A 17,779-nucleotide genomic window follows, 5' to 3' on the forward strand; every position below is an offset into this window, starting at 1 on the left:
ATGCTGGACACAAAATAAGCAAGGTAACTTTATATTTTCTGAAAAAAATACTACTGAATAAATCTAAAATTACTATGTGAATATTAAGAGATGTTCCTTTTAAACCAAGATGTATTTTGAAAAGCAATCAAGCAAAGAAATTTAACATCTACCACACACTATGTAAAAATGGATTATTTAGGATACTTGCCCCTTGAGATATACAATATTACATAATGAATAGTTTTTATGACCCACTTAGCTAAATAAGCTCATGTTTCTTCTCATTTACAGAAGAGTTATTTAGTTTGGCTGCTGGATGTAGATTTTTGGTTTTATGAAAAAGAGTAATTGAGGATACTGCAGAGAGCCAAGGATTATATGGGCAGATGATATACCATATACTATTAGCCTTTACAAACAGCTAAGAAAGCAAACCTTAACCTTATGTATCAGTGTTACTCTCTTGCTGCAGGATAAGGATTATAAGTTTGCTTAAGAGTAGGATAAGAGTCAGTTCTGTAATAAACAAGTTCAGCTGTTTTCAAACAGATAAATACATTCTTAACTGTATGACTATCACAAAACCTAGGCTACCTTAACATGATATTTAATTCTACATAGTATTTTCAAATATTATCTTTTCTCCTCATAGGCCCCAATTCCCATTCCCTTCAATATTTACAGAGAATTCTATTTATTTATAATTATAGTGAGAACGCCAGGTGTGGAGAAAATGTGTGCTACTATTGCTAAAGAGATATATGATTTTATTTCATGAGATAATTTCCTCTACTTTTCTTAAGACTATTTCATATCTATCCATTTGTTTATCTAAAGTTTCTTGACAATTTAAAGGCAAGGTTATGTTAAAAATATAAGCCACAATTCCCGTTCTCCAGGAGTTTATAGCTAATATTATATAAATTACTAGTAAAGATAAGATGAAGTTTAGGAGGCTAGTCACAAAACTGAGCGATACAGAACACAGGTATTCATTAAATAAAGATTTCTTTATCATAAAATGAGACAACAGAATGATTTTTGTTGCAAGGTATCTTGCTAAAAATATTTCATATTTTTAAAAGGATACCATACTAAAGAGCATCATTTTCTCTTCAAAAATTCAAGCTTTTAATAAGTTCATTAATTTGTAAAATATTTAAATACATATAATATGCAAGGAAATATACCAAATACTGTGAAAAATGCAAAATTATAGAGAAGTTTGTTGGGGGGGGGGGCACCTGGATGACTCAGTCAATTAAGCATCTGCTTCGGCTCAGGTCATGATCCCAGGATCCTGGGATCAAGTCCCACGGCTGGCTCTCTGCTCAGCAGGGAGCCTGCTTCTCCCTCTCCCTCTGCGTCCCCCGTCCCCAACTCATGCACGCTCTCTCTCTCTCTCTCAAATAAATAAAATCTTAAAAAAAAAAGTTTGTTTGGTCCTGTCCCCCAAGAGACTTACAATTCATTAGGGTCAGTACACATACCCCTTAAAATGCTTTTTCCTCTTGAGATACAAAATATGAATGAGAAAGTGTCAGAAAACATTTACTTATCCCCTACGTGTTTACCTGGTCTTGTAGTGACATCACTGGATTATTTTTGGTAGTGTTGATGTGAAGAACATGGTATTTATTCTTTGCACACAGGTCATAGGCAATATTGGTAAAGGAGGTGCTTGCAGTTTTGGGGACTCTGTTATAAATGATCACCATGTCCTCTTCCTCATCCAGCGCTGCCTCTTGCCGAGGACCATCCATTGTATGTCGCTGCTCAATTTCTCGAACTTCATGTCTTGCAATAGCCCTTTCTGCAAAGAAAAAGTTATGAGTTCATTTTAAAGACAATGAAAATAATTTCCAATTCCTCGAACATAATTTTCCTATTCAAGAAATGAGTAAGAGCACTTGAAATGTTTTGAAGACCGAACATTCAGAATTACTCTTTGAAATATAATACACGTGCATATACAGAACAACATAATAAACAGTCATCAAGTTTAGAATACCACAGACCGGAGACCGATGTAGTTCAAAAGTCACGCTACGTTCTTTTTTTTTTAGATTTTTTTAAAAATATTTTATTTTATTATTTATTTGACAGAGAGAGAGAGAGCAAGCACGAGCAGGGGGAGCGAGAGGCAAAGGGAGAGGGAGAAGCAGACTCCCCAAGGACCAGAGAGCCCGACGCAGGGCTCAATCCCAGGACCCTGGGATCATGACCTGAGCCAAAGGCAGACACTTAACCAACTGAGCCACCCAAGGCGTCCCACACTACATTCTAATAGAATTTCTACAGCCTGAATTAACTCTCAAACACACAAAGACAGATTGCATGGAATACTAAACTTCACGGTAAAAAGTACATTTAGAAAATAAGTCATTTAGAATTTAAGCAAAGATTCTGAAATTTATACTTAGGATTTAATTACTCCCTCGTTTATCAAAAGGTAGCAGGGCAATGGTTATTTATAAATGCTGGAGTGATTTTAAGTAACAAGAGTAGAAACTATACCATTACAAATCCTTTTTCTTTTTGGTGTTGCAAGTCTTGGCTGTGTTTTGTTTTGTTTTTTAAGATTTCATTTATCTGTCAGAGAGAGAGAGAGAGAGCACGCATACAAGCAGGGGGAGTTGCAGGAAGAGGGAGAAGCAGGCTCCCTGCTGAGCAAGGAGCCCTATGTGGGACTCGATCTAAGGACCACAGGGTCATGACCTGAGCTGAAGGCAGACGCTTAACTGGCTGAGCCACCCAGGTGTACCAGTCCTGGCTATGTTTACTCCTTAAATTCTGTGGTTCATCTAACTCAAATCACTACCATGCAGTTTGAAAAGCAGTTAGCATTTTGCATCCTATTACTATTATTTTTTATTTAATATAAGCTTTAGCTTTGAATGTTTTTTAGAATAAGGAAGCAAGAGAGGGGGAAGAGAGAAATGAGGGGATAAAAACCTCTAACACGATTACAATTACCTTGCACAGAGACACATACCGTGCACCCTCCTACCACCAGATCTTTGTGCAGCTCTCTCACACTCTTCCATTTCTCCTGTACCCTAATGCTGCCTGGTGAATTCCTCAACCTCCACATGAAATGTCATCACTGCTCAAAGGGGAAGTATTATCTGATCTCCCTAACTAGGTAGAATCACACACACAATGCATGCATATGTCCCACATACCACAAGTCTCATAATAGCAATTTTTAAATATTGTATGTGTTATTAGTATCTGTCTACCATAAACCATGACTTAATACAATGACATGAAAAAGCAATGAGGTATAATTACAGTAACAAGCGCAGGCTTTAAATATTGTCAAACCATGAATCTTATATTTTGGTTCAGAAGATATATGGTCACCACATTATAAAAATACACTCTGAGCTGAGGGTTCACATTCACAAGACTAGAATAAAAGTTCCAGGCCTGTGGGCTTTCCAAAACAGGAGGAGTAGTGCATATATTTATCTATATGTATATGCATATATGTTTCCTTTTTTTTTTCTTCCCCTTGGGAGAGTTGGACGAGAATGTGCAGAGAAGGAAATGAGCTTAATGTTGAACACACTGTTGGGTTGCCTGGGATATCCAGGAGATGTTATGTAGATAATTGGGCACATAGGTCAAGAGTTGAGAATAAACATTCAAGTAGAAGATATCTGGGAAAACCATGGAAATGAATGCAACTGCCTAGATAATCTAGAATATGTAGCATGGGAAAGAGACTCTGGGACAGAATCTCAGGAAATACCAAAATTTAAGTAGCAAGTAGAGATAATCTATAGAAGGAGGCTAAGAAGAAAGAGAAAGGAAGCAGGGCAGACTTAAGAATCACATGCTACATGATAGAAAGCATAATACTTTTCAAATGGACAGTGCTTTCCAAATGGACCTATAAATCAAGGTAATATATGAGGTTACAAGCATCTACATAAGATCTGGAAGCTATCTCAGGTTGAGAACCTACATACATTATTATATTCAATAATTTTTAAGGACTCTTATCTCCCAAACAACCTCAAACTGTCATCAGATCCAAAACTATTACAATATTGTTAGGTACATACACCATCCTCTTTCCACAGAGGGAAATAAAACAGTTCCGCTGTCATTCAAGGGCTGACAGAAGCGTGAGAGGTCTCCTCTAGCAGCCCAGACGTGCAACAAACTGCCTTTAAAAGATTCACCTACGAGCAACAATGCTGACTTGACTTTAACTGGTTTTTCTGAAATCAAGTACTTGGAAAAGAAGACTTCATGTGTTATTTCATATACGGGTACCCCTTTTACCTATAGAATACTTAATGACTAAAGAAAATCTGCAACATTAATAGTATTTATAATTATCTACTTAATAAAATTTTATATGCCCAACAAATTGGGAAAATCAGCTACTAAATTAAAAAAAATTTTTTTTTAAAGATTTTATTTACTTATTTGACAGAGAGAGAACAAACAAGCAGGGGGAGCAGCAGGGAGAGGAAGAGGGAGAGGCAGACTCTTCGCTGAGCAGGATGCCCCATGTGGGGCTCGATCCCAGGACCCTGGGATCAGGACCTGAGTCGAAGGCAGACATTTAACCAACTGAGCCACCCAGGAGCCCCTTAAAAATATTTTTAAAAAGAAGTGATCATTTAGTCTGTGGATTCTTAAAATTTTTTTGTAGTGATAAAACTCTAGCCAGACCATGTCACATGTTGTAAAAATTAATCACAGTTCTTGGTTCATCATGGTATTAAATTATATTCAGTATATATTAAAACAATTTAAAAAGACTTCTATGCAACAGTGCAAATATGGGAGTCAATACTTTCCTCATTCAGTAACATATTTATATGCATTTTCTATTTTTCAAGTGTTTTTACTTTGCTTTAACAAACAGGATAATTATTAACATAGTGTCATGCCTAAAACTACATAAAAAGATAAAAACAGTGGAATGTCAAGAGCATTTTTGTTAGGAATATTTGTTTATTACATCAAGTCTCGGGGCGCCTGGGTGGCTCAGTCAGTTAAGTGTCCGACCCTTGATTTCGGTTCAGGTCATGATCTCAGGGTCCTGAGGTGGAGCCCCGAGTTGGGCTCCATGCTCAGCGGGGAGTCTGCTTGAGATTCTCTCTCTCCCTCCCCCTGTTCATGCTTTCTCTTTTCTCTAAAATAAATAAATAAATCTTTTTAAAAAAATCAAGTCTCGCTTAGTTGAATAATAGTAATAACTGCTGAGGGTAAAATACTATCTCTTTCCACCTGTGACAAATGTGAAATCAGTAAGGGTGTTTGCAATATAGCCATATTCTTTACTTACCAGGTATTTGACAGTTCCAATTCTTTTTTATCAAAGATGCTCTACATCTAGTTAGTACAGCTTCTTCCGAGATCTCTTAAATCAATGGGGAAGCTTTATTAGTTACAGCACATTTGTAGTGCACTTAGAGAATGTAGGCAGGAACTTAAAATACTTACGATGCTTTCTGAAGTAATGCTTTTCTTCATGTTTGAGTAATGAATTATAAAGAATCTGCTACGCAAGCTATTTCAGAACCACCACAAAACGGGTAGCCTACAAACAACATGGGGTGCGATCCGAGAGTCATGAAATTACAGGCAAGCCAGGCACCAGTGGCACGAACGTGCACAACACTGAAGACAGACACTGAACTCCACGGCGATTCTAGTTCTTCTAGGCTCCTGCACAGGGTGGCATATATCTCAGCTCAGTGAAACCTTTCCTTGTGGCAAATTATCAACAAACTCAAGTCTTTTAAAAGACCATTCATAACAGCAGTAATTACCTATTTCTGCATTGGCAGGGCATTAAAGGCCTTATTTAGGGCCAGAATGTAATGATCAAGCTAAATATAAAACATTGCACTAAATACACCAAACCAGATCCTGCACAGCATTAAAGTCACAAAGATGTATCAGACTACAGAAAAACAAAAGAAAACAGAAGTGAAGTTTTTTTTTTTAAATCACAACACATCTTTTAATGACAATTTTTTTTAACATTAAGATTATTGTTTTGGGGAACACCTTTTCTCCTTGAACATGTTATTAAATGTTCAATGTACTAAATAATTTAACTTATACATTTATAGAGAAATAAGAGAAGTAAGTTTTGTGTTTTATATAAATTAAAGGACCCATGCATATATAACCCTCTCCCCCTGCCACAGCTCAATTTTAAAATGGTCTCAGCAGAAAATAAATACTTCACAAATGTCCAAAATGTGTAGTATATCTCTGTATTGTGGATAACAGATTAGGACTTAAGGGAGAAAAGAAATAACAGAAGGAAAGAGCAATACATTGCCTTGTTTTCAAATACTGAAACTTCTGCATGTTAAAGTAAAAAATATATAGTTAGAATACATGGGGTGCCTGGGTGGCTCAGTCATTAAGCGTCTGCCTTTGGCTCAGGGGATCGAACCCCGCATCGGGCTCCCTGCTCGGTGGGAAGCCTGCTTCCCCCTCTCCCACTCCCCCTGCTTGTGTTCCTGCTCTCGCTGTGTCTCTGTCAAATAAATAAATAAAATTAAATCTTTAAAAAAAAAAGAATACAAGTAAATACGTAATAAATAAAAGGTAAGGAATACTAAGAAAAAAATTACCAGATTTTAGTATTTACAATTATAAGAAAAACACAGAAATGGGCAAGACACTATTAATACTTCAGGAGATAATAAGCTGAGATGGTTCATAAGAGATTTAAACCATATATGCATGACAGGGCAGAGCAAAAGTATTAGTGGCATCATGACTTTTTGGGTCATAAGAGTATGATAAAAACTATGGACCCTTTCTCCAGAAAGACTGACTTGGGCATTTCAAGGAGGGGGCTCTGTGACCCCAGATTAACTACTTAAAAAAAAAAAAAAAGCTCCAAGGACAACTAACCTAACAGTAAATTGCCTTAAGGCAGAGTATAGATAATTATAAAAATAGGTTACTCATTAGTAAGGACTGTAGGCAAAGAGAAATCACTGAGGAAAGCAGCAGTGTCCACCTGAGAAATGTCTATGGGTAAGGATGCCCTGGCACAAAACTTGACCTGTCTGGGCAATGCAAGTATGCCTGTTGCACAGCTAGATAAACTGGGCTCTAACAGCTTGCTGCCATCAAATATCCGAATTAAAGTGGATCCTCAGCATTGTCTAGGGATTAACCCTGAACTGTGTAAATCCCCAACCCTGTTATGAAGTATAATTTATTCCCCAAATATGTATACACTATGTAAAGTAGGAAGGGACAAAGTTGCACCAAAAGAAAGTTATTATGAAGCTATTTAACTGATTCTTTCTTCAGCACCACTTGCTGTGAATGTACTATCTAACCAAACCACCATGGGGCGCCTGGGTGGCTCAGTTAAGCGTCTGCTTTCGGCTCAGGTTGTGATCCCAGTGTCCTGGGATCGAGCCCCGCATGGGCTCCCTGCTCGGCGGGAAGCCTGCTTCTCCCTCTCCTACTCCCCGCTGCTTGTGTTTCCCTCTCTCGCTGTGCCTCTATCTGTCAAATAAATAAAATCATTAAACAAACAAACAAAAAACACCACCACCTGATCCTCACGGACATAGTACTTGGCAATCACTATAAATTAAATATGGCTGTCTCGTTGTATACATCATTTTCTTAAGAATATTTTCAGCCTGTATCAGTCTTCTTGAACTCAACCACCATGGGGACTGGCAAAATAAATTTCTACATGAAAGGCTGAAGGCTGGACACTGAACACTGGCCAGTGCTTTCTTGTGTGGTTTCCAGGCAGTCAACAAAGGGTGCCTGAGCTATCATTAAAAGTTATGTCTAAGTGGATCATCCTGTACAAAAAAAAAAAAAAAAAAAGAGCTGATAGCACCTTTCACTTCAAGGGAGATGGAGTAGACCAATGTTTTGCTATTCTTTCCACTATGGACAACGAAAAACCCTGGATGTTATAAGACAAGCACAAGACTAGAAGGTAGGAGAGAAGGCAGCCGGCCAACTAGCTAGGGTTCTTGGGACTCAGGAACGACAAAGTGGCAAGTTCCCGTCACATATCCCAGCTCTGGAGCAGTAGTGGCTGGCAGCCCAGAAATGGGCACACACAGGAAGAACCCAAACAATAGCCTATTCTCTAGCCAAAGGACCAAGGGAGTGACAGCAAAGCAAGACTGAAAACTCTTAGACAAGGACAGCTCTAGTCAAACCCTACAGAAAAAACTGGTCTCCTCTCCACCCTCACAGGACAAGTAGGCAGCCCAGACTTCTACCCTCACAAGGTTGTAATGAGGTACTCAATGTCCCTGATAGGGTGGTGTCAAAGAAGACCAAGCAGGGAGCCAGGACTTTCATCCCAGGCAGCAGGTATCAAGCCACCTCTACAGTGTCAGGGAGACCATGCAAACACACCTACTTCCACAGGGCAGTGATGTGGGGCCCCTACCTCTCCCCTTCTTGGCAGGGTTAGAGGAGACAGGTGGAGAGTCAGGACTTGCACCGTCCTCCAGTATGCTAAAGCCACTCCGACCTCTGCCCAGCAGTAAGAACGAGTCCACCAGCCATTGACAGCGGCTGATAGAGAACCTGGACTTCCAGTTCCACTTGGAAGTAAAAAAGGAGCACCCCTCCCCTTGCCAGAGCAGCGTCAGAAAAAGTCAACTGAAACAGATTTATATACTATCCAGAGTCACATCAGAATACAAAAATGTCCAAGTTTCAATCAAATACTACTCAACATATCAAGAACCAGGAAGATCTCAAACCCAATGAACAGAGACAATCAAGAAACAACAACATTCAGAAGACAGAGATGTTAGAATTATTAAAGATTTAAAGTGGTCATGATAAAAATGCTTTCATGAACAATTATGAACAAGCTTGAAACAAATGAATAAACAGAAAGCCTCAGCAAATAGGCTCAGTAATAAAAAAGTATATAAAAAGGACTTAAATGGAAATGTCCAGAACTCAAAATTAAAATAATCAAAATAAAAAACTGAATAGGCTCAACAGCAGAATGGTAGGTAAGAAAGGAGAAAAGTTTCATAAACTGGAAGACAGAACAAAAGAAATTACCCAATAGCAGTAACAGTGAGAAAATATGTTGCAAACAACAATAACAGAGCCTGAGGGAACTGTGGGATATAACAAAAGATCTATGTATTTGAGAGAGAGAGAGCACACAAGCGGGGGTAAGGGGCAGATGGAGAGAGAGAATCCCAAGCAGACTCCATGCTGAGCATGGAGCCCAACGCAGGTCACGATCTTACAACCCTGAGATTACGACCTGAGCAGAAACCAAGAGTTGGATACTTAACCAACTGAGCCACCCAGGCACCCCTCTGTCACAGAGTCTTGAAATGAGAGGAGAAAGAAGGCAGGGTTATAATAGTACTGAAAGAATTCACAGCTGAAAACATGACATTCTGACAAGAGACCTAAACATAAAGGTTCAAAATATTGGGCAAACTCCAAACAAGATAAACCAAAGATATCCCATAATAGGACACATCATAATTAAACTTCTGAAAAATAAAGACAAAGAAAAAAATCTTGTAAGTAGCCAGAGCACATGAAGCCTTAACTATAGGAGAAAACTGGAATAGTAGAATAACAGCATGAAGTGGCACAATGTTTCTCAAGTGCTGAAACAAAAAGATCCTATACCCAGAGAAAATAATCTTCAGGAATGAAAAAGATAAATGAGATAGTTTCATCTGAAAGAAAACTAAGCGAATTTACCACCAGTAGATCTACCTTAAAAGTTAGCTAAAGAAAGTTATCTAAACATTGTGTGATGTGGTTCTAAATATATACAGAGGAAGTATTTAAGACAATTATATTGTAAATGACAGATAGTACAGGGATGTAAAAGGCGGTAAGGTATCTATACTTCACTTGAATTGGTAAAATTATGACACCAGTAGACTGTGACAAGTGATATTTATATAAATATAAAAATAAAGCAACCATGAAAAAAGCTATATGAAGACTTTAAACTCAAAAACACTAGATAAATCACAATTCTAAAAAAAATATAAAACCTACAGGAATGCAGAAAGAAGAAAACAGAAACAACAAAACCAGAGAGAACAAACAAAAAATAAAAGTATCATGGGAAATTTTAAAAAGACATTGAAGTGAATTAAAAGAAAATTTGTGGGATACAGCTAATGCAGGACTGAGAGGGAAATTTACAACACTACATGCATACATCAAAAAAGAATAGTCTCCAACCAATCATAAGCTCCTACCTCAAAAACCAGAAAAAGAGCAAGATAAACTCAAAGCAAGAAGGAATGGAATAATAAAGAACAAAAACCAATGAAACTGAAAACAGAACAATATGGGGGAGAATGAATAAAACAAATAACTGGTTCTCTGGAAAAAAAGAAAACAATTAAATTGATAAAATTTTAGCAAGACTGATAAAAATAAAGATAAATTATTAATATTAGGAGCAAACAAGACATCACTAGAGATTCTGCAGACATCAAAAGGATAGAAGAATACTATAGCTTTACACGCATAAATTTGGCAGCCTGATAAAATGGACAACTTCCTTGAAAAACAAACTGAGAACTCGTTCAATATGAAATTTATAATTTGAACTGCTTTAAAACCATTAAGGAAATTGAATTCATAGTTTTGAAACTTCTGAAAATGAAATACCCAGGGATCTGGCAAAAGTGAACTTCTGTTCATGATAAAAACTCTCAGAAAAATAGGAATAGAAAAAGTTCCTCTACAAAAATCCTACACCTACCATTATAGTTAATAGTGAAAAACTGAAATTGAATGCTTTCCTTCTAAGATCAGGAACAAGGCTACTGCAGTTTCACTACTCTTATTTAACATGGTGTTGGAAGTTCTAGCTAGTACATTAAAGCAACCCTGTTTGAAGATGATATAATTTTCTACAAAGAAAATCACAAGGAATCTACAAAAACAAAACAAAAGAATCCTAGAATAAGTCAGTTCAGCAAAGTTCCAGGATATAAAATAAAAATACAAAATCCAGGGGTACCTGGGTGACTCAGGTTAAATGTCCAACTCTTCATTTCGGCTCAGGTCATGATCTCAGGGTCATGAGATCAAGCCCTGCGTCAGACTCCATGCTGGGTGTGGAGCCTGCTTAAGATTCTCTCTCCCTTTCCCTCTGCTCCCCCCTCCCCCTCAAAAAAAGTAAATTAAAAAAATACAAAATACAACTGTATTTCTATACTAAAAATAAACACATAGACACAAAAATGAAAATTACAGTATTATCTATAATCACACACAAAATACCCAGTTGTAAATCTAACAAAACATATACAGGACTATGTGCAGAAAAAAAGGTTGAAAACCTCCAAAACTTGTTATAAGACATGAATCCACACATTCAAGCTCAATGAACTACAAGAAGGATAAACTCAAAGAAATCCACAGTGACAAATTAAATCAAACTGTTAAAAGCCAAGGCCAAAGTGAGAATCTCGAAAGCAGCAAGAAAAAAGCCACTTATTACATACAAAGGATCTGCAGTTAAGATTAACAGTTTATGTTGGTCCACTTGATCATGTCCCTTAGGGTTCCTAGGCTCTGTTCCCTTTCCTCACTAGTTTTTCTTTTCATTCCTCTGACTATAATTTTAAATATTCTTTCTTTCTGTTCACTGATGGAAATTGAAAATAGGAATAGATATGCTTGAGTCCCCATTTTCTATCAAATTATTCATTTCGAGTGATGGAGATGCATAAAGAATGAAGTCTTAAAGTTGGTTTACCTATGATTTTTAATTATAATATTTTATATTTAAAAAATAAGTACCTAAAAAAAAGTACATCTATAATATTATCATTCTGTATTTAACTGTGCGGTTCAACTCTATACTAATATAGAAACAGACTAAATCTCAGACAACCAGGGGTGCCTGGGTGGCTCAGTTGTTAAGCATCTGCCTTAGGCTCAGGTCACGATCCCAGGACCCTGGGATCGAGCCCTACATCAGGCTCCCTGCTCAGCGGGAAGCCTGCTTCTCCCTCTCCACTCCCCCTGCTTGTGTTCCCTCTCTCGCTGTGTCTCTCTCTGTCAAATAAATAAATAAAATCTTTAAAAAAACAAACAAACCAATCAATCAATCAATCTCAGACAACCAGTTAAATGTGGAGCACATGGGAACAGTATCCTGACATCAGTATTTAACATCAGTATTTAACAAATGGGGATCACTTCTTTGACACTCAGTTTCCTCATCTAGATGGTAATAATAATGGTGCCTCTTGAAAACATGAGAATGCATATAAAAACTTACCACAGAGCATGCATATAACAGATGATGCATATAAATTTAAAATACATAGTGAGAACTCCATGTTAGCTACTACCAATATTATTATTTTATATAGGTGATTAGTGTATTTCTTAGATTGATAATAAAAGAAGGTTATAACTTAGGAGAATTTCACATTTTTTAATTTGTGTAATAACTGTAAAAAACTACAATCCAGCTTAGCAAGTATATTAAGTAAAATATAACTCATATGTCTTTAACTTAGTAACCTAACAACAAAAAGAATTATATTGGTGGTCACTGGATTGATGTGATATTTAACAGCTACTTTCTTATTCTTACCTAATCATCTCAAGAGCATTAACCAATATATTTTTAGTGGTAGTTCATCAGTGAGATGAAGTTTGGAAAGAAAATTTGATTTTTATAATGTATTTTCATTAATGTTAAGGATTAATGCACAAGAATAATGTATATGTAAAACCTGTATTGCAAGGCCTAGGAGAAGTCACTGCATGTAAAGGCACTCCGTAAGTATTTGTTAAATTAAAAATAAATGAGTGCTAGGGCGCCTGGGTGGCTCAGTCAGTTGCGCGTCTGCCTTCGGATCAGGTTGTGATCTCCAGGTCCTGGGATCGAGCCTCACGTCGGGCTCCCTGCTCAGCGGGGAGTCTGCTTCTCCCTCTTCCTCTGCCTCTCCCCACTGCTCCTGCTCTATCTCTCTGTCTCAAATGAACAAAAAAAAATTCTAAAAAAATGAGTACTTTATACACTGTTGAGTGTCTTATAAATGCTTTTGTTTTAATATTAATGAGCCCATTTAATAAGATCTTGAGAGTACTTTATTTTTGGTAATTTTTAAAAGTGAAGTTCTCATAAAATTAATCATCTTAAAGTAAACAATTCAGTGGCATTTAGCACATTCACAATGTGGGCAACTGCCATTTCTATCTAGCTCCGAACACGTCTTCACCCTGAAGGAAATCCGACACCCAGCAAGCAAGTGCTCCACGCTGCCTTCTCCCCTGACCCCTGGCAACTACCAGTCCGTGTTGTCCCCATGGGTTTACCTCTTCCGGATATTTCACTACACAGTACTGCAATGCCACAGCAACAAGTATTCATTCATATCCAAAAAATGAGCTGACGGTGAAAACTTCAGAGGAATGTTTATATGTAAACTTTGTATCTAAACTCTCATTTTAACTTTTAACCTCCTAAGTGCTCTTTTTTCCTTCTCGTCAGTTTAAAATTTCCTTTCTCTTATATGTTCAAGGGGAAATGTAAACTTACTCATATGGACACATACTGATTGTGAAGAAGATACTCACATGGGCAAAGCATCTGAATAGATATTTCTCCAAAGATGATACATAAATGACCAACAAACGTAAGAAAAAAATGCTCAACATCATTAGTTGTTAGGGAAATACAAATCAAAACCAGTCACACCTACCAGGATGACTATAATTAAACCAAACCAGACCAACCAACCAAACAATAAGGATGTGGAGGAATTGGCACCTTCAGGCACTGCTAGTGGGAATAGAAAATGCTGTGACGATGGAAAAGGGCTTGGAGGCACAATACTGAATGGTGCATGTAGGCCTTAAAGGTGGTTCTTGATAAGCTTAGAACATGGGAGAAGGGGTAAGGGCAAGGTAAAACCTGACACAAACGAGTGCGAAGAGGCCAGATCACAGTGTCTTAATCACCATTTTGGGAATATGAACTTGGAAGTCAGCAGTTCTCAAACTTACTGATCTCAGAACCTCTTTTCTATAAGCCCCAAAATGGCGGACTTCAAAGAGTTTTTGTTCATGTGGATTATATCTATCATCATCCTAGTAAAAACAAAAACTATAAAACTTTAAAAATATTAATTCATTTAAAAATAATACAACATGTTAAAATGGCATATTTTTGTATTTTTCCAAAAAAAAAAACCCTTTTAGTAAAGAGTTTTTACATATCTTTTTAAATGTTTGGCTTAATGAAAGAAAACTAGATTCTCATACCTGCTTCTCCATTCAAAATGAAGACATATATTCTTTGGATTGGAGCCTATGAAGAAAATCAGACTCATGCACATACGCAGTTGAAAAAGGAATATTTTAATAGCTTTTGCAAACAATTGGGAATATTCTTGACACTATGCTGAAACTCAACAAGTGTCAGTTTCTTAAAGGCTAATTACAATGGGATATAAAGCCATATTAATAAACTTTTCATACGCTGTTATATTGATCTACCCTATACTGTCATTTGAAAAATACTGGTTCATGGTGTTATACAGATCCTCCAAATGTTAACACATTTAATGATACAATCCCACCCCCCGTGCAAAAAAATCACAAGCATTATATCACTGCCATTCTCACGAGAAAAGTCCTTAAGTTCTGGGAAGCTGTCATGTTTGTGGTGGCAGCCACAAGTTTGTCAAATTTTATAATAGCAATAAATACTGTCAGCTGGTTTTCCTTGAAGTGACAAGTTCACTTTGTTTCTGAGAAAATGTCTACCCCACTCTGAATAAACACAGTTTATCTGTTGATTTTTCTTTCAAGTAAAAACAGTAACTTATGGAAAAGTGGCTTGTTGAGCTTATAACTCAACCAACACAAGCACTTTCCCTCAAGACGACCATTGTACTTTTGGTATGCAGAAGTGCTTGGTGTACTTTCCATTTTGTCACAATATTAAAAAGACATATGTTAAATAGTCAAGATTTAATAAAGGCAATGGTTTTGACTGCTTTATGAAGGACATTCTTACTGAAAATGGCTTCATTTTGTAACTATGAATCAATGTGGTAAAGAATACAAAGATAACTAGTACAATCTGATGTCACAATTCCTTTGTACGAGTTACAAATGAAAACTAGTGAAAAAAGGCAACTAACAACTCAGAATTATTATGGAAATAGTTGTGGAGTACTTTGTGAACACCCTGAAAAGGTCTTGAGAACCCCTGATATCCACGGACCATACCTTGAGAACAATTTCTTTGTAAACAATGTGGACACATTCTTGAAGAGTTTTAAGTAACAGTCCACGTAAGACCTCCACAATGCAAGTTTCCATGGGGCATCACTTTATAGACTGATACCCCTGGAATTGACTATTAATCTTCTGAAGACATAATGGAGATAAAGACCTGAAGGAAGGTAGTTGCAGTAAGGATGAAGCTTTCGAACTGGTAGGAGACAGACTAATAAAAGCTTAGGTGAAAAAAAGTAGATGAGAAGCTGGAAGAGGTTAAGGCTTTTCTCTAAGCTTCTGCACTGAGGAGGAGCATGGTGCCATTCACTGAGTGTGAGCATTAGGAACAGGAAGAAGAGCAACCTGGGTAGGAGAAGAAAGAAATTCAAGATATGTGGTAATCTACATTGAAGCTCCAACTGAGAAATCAAATATGTGGTATGTTGAAGAGTCTATTTCATAAGGGCTTTTTGAGCTTATATAATACTACAACCAAGTCCAAGAGGTCTAGAAGACAGAGTAGAGAAAGCACAATAGCAGAAAAGATCTGGACTGCAGAGTGTAATATGGCATCTGTTCTCTCCTAGCCCCATGGAGAGCCATATACCCATATGTTTGAGCTGTTGGAGAAAGGAAATGCAGGACAATGATAAAGGAGCTGTTTTTAAAGAAGGGCTCTGTAATACACAGGGGTATTATTCTAGTTAGGGAAACATCAAGTACTAGAACACATAAAATTCCAATCATTTACCATAACAAAAGCTTAGTTCTTATTCAAGTACCAGTGTGAGTGTTCCAGACTGGTAGATGGCCTTTTATACAATGATTCAAGGAATCAGCTTCCTTCCTTCTTATAACTTTGACATTCCTCCAGGAACTCAAAGTATTTTGCAGCCAGTTAGCAGATGTGGCAAGATAGGGTGGAGAAAACACTATAACATCTCAACTATCCTGGCAAACATTAGTCATATGGCTACACCTAGCTGCAGGGATGGTAGTAAAAAAAATTTAGCCTTGGGTGGGCAGTTGCTTCTTAGCAATAAAGACATACTATGAGAGGGAAAGCATGAACAGTTGTTATATAGTTAGCCATCTCCCTATATGGGCACACAAATCAGATTCACAAGTGATAAAGTATGACACAGATGGGGGACAGATATAAGAAATTTCTCTATTTCTACATGGAACTTAGCATCAGTCTCAGCACCATGAGGCTCTAGTACTTTCTGACATTTTCTCTTGGGGAAGCAGCAGAGACAATGATGTTTGATCGGAGACGGTTGCTCAGTTGACAAAAAGGAGATAGGGCAGATGCTTGGAGGTAGACGGGATTCTACCTTTTTTTTTTTTTAACCACATTTGAGACACCTCTGGAAGATTTCCAGAAGAATCAGAATGACATTTCATTGGAGAATAAGGTCCTACGCAAACATCTGGGGTCAAGACCAAGTGAAGAACAGGCTATTATGTAACTCTGATTCCATAAACATTCACAGGGCTAGTGTGAGGAAAACCTGGATTACCAGTTTTAGACATAGTCCGTTTTAGGTGCCTATGGAATGTCCAGGCAATAATGTGTAGGTTGCTGAAGACATACAACTCAGGAGAAATTTCTGAATTAGAGACAGGACTTCAGGAGTCACAACCAAAGGCAGCAACAGATGTCAAGGGAGTGAATGGGATCATGAAGGAAAAGTAGAAAGTTAAAAATAAAGAGCATCAAATAGAATATAAGACCATCAGCCTTCAATCTAAAGATTTCTTTCACTAACACTACCCATATGTGCAATACAACCAAAACCAATCTTAGAATATTACTGCAAGATCATGTGTTTACCTACTAATAAACATTTTAAGTGCTTCTGGCCACACTGTCCACTTTTAAATATCCATATTTAGTGCACTTCAACAAGTAAAGCAGTTGTAAGGCCTATACCCTTAGCTTTACATCTTACTGATATGCCTTTGGAATGCTTTTTGAGGGCTTGATGAGTTTTCTAATTCAGAAAGCATATATTTGGGCCTTATTACTACAGAATGCACTTTATTAAAATAAATTTCTAGCATTCTTTTTTAAAGTAAAATAAAGATAAGATAATATGAAAGATTTGAAGGTAGAAAGAAAGTTATTCAGGGAAGACAAAAATTGTTCCTAAAGCATAATGTAAACACTAGAGGAAAAATACAATAGGGGGGACTCAATTATATGTAAACTTTGTAATCCAGCTAAAATATTAATTTTAATATTAAACTGGCAGGAAGATTCAGAAATTTCCTCATATTTTAGCGTAAGTCCAAACTGCCACTAAAATAGATGTGCTTTGATTACTGAAAAAAATACCATACCAAGAAAATTAAAGCATTTTCAAAATCAAGAAAGAAATGCCAATACTGTCTACAAAGCTGAATTATTTTCACACTTCAACAACTGCACCTGATGCTCCATTGACTAGTAAGTAAAAAAGAAGGAGAAACTAGGACTCAACTCCAGCTGGGTTTGGAGATCATTAAAACCTAATTCAACAGCTGTTTGAGATTTAGAATTCGTGATGCTGAA

At 37.0% G+C, this 17,779-nt stretch overlaps 1 protein-coding gene across 2 annotated transcripts in view; it reads right to left on the minus strand.

Annotated features, from left to right (window-relative positions):
- HS2ST1 (heparan sulfate 2-O-sulfotransferase 1) overlaps positions 1-17,779 on the minus strand; it is a 171,574-nt gene that overhangs the window by 34,935 nt on the left and 118,860 nt on the right. For both annotated transcript variants that reach the window (XM_045897276.3, XM_045897277.3), the window contains exon 2: positions 1,557-1,795. In XM_045897276.3, the coding sequence (XP_045753232.1) occupies positions 1,557-1,795 (239 nt within the window). The remainder of the gene's footprint in view (positions 1-1,556; positions 1,796-17,779) is intronic.

Source organism: Mirounga angustirostris, unplaced genomic scaffold (assembly GCF_029215605.1).
Source record: "Mirounga angustirostris isolate CCGP_5_RB_7025 unplaced genomic scaffold, mMirAng1.0.hap1 SCAF_4, whole genome shotgun sequence".
Taxonomy (NCBI): Eukaryota; Metazoa; Chordata; class Mammalia; order Carnivora; family Phocidae; genus Mirounga; species Mirounga angustirostris.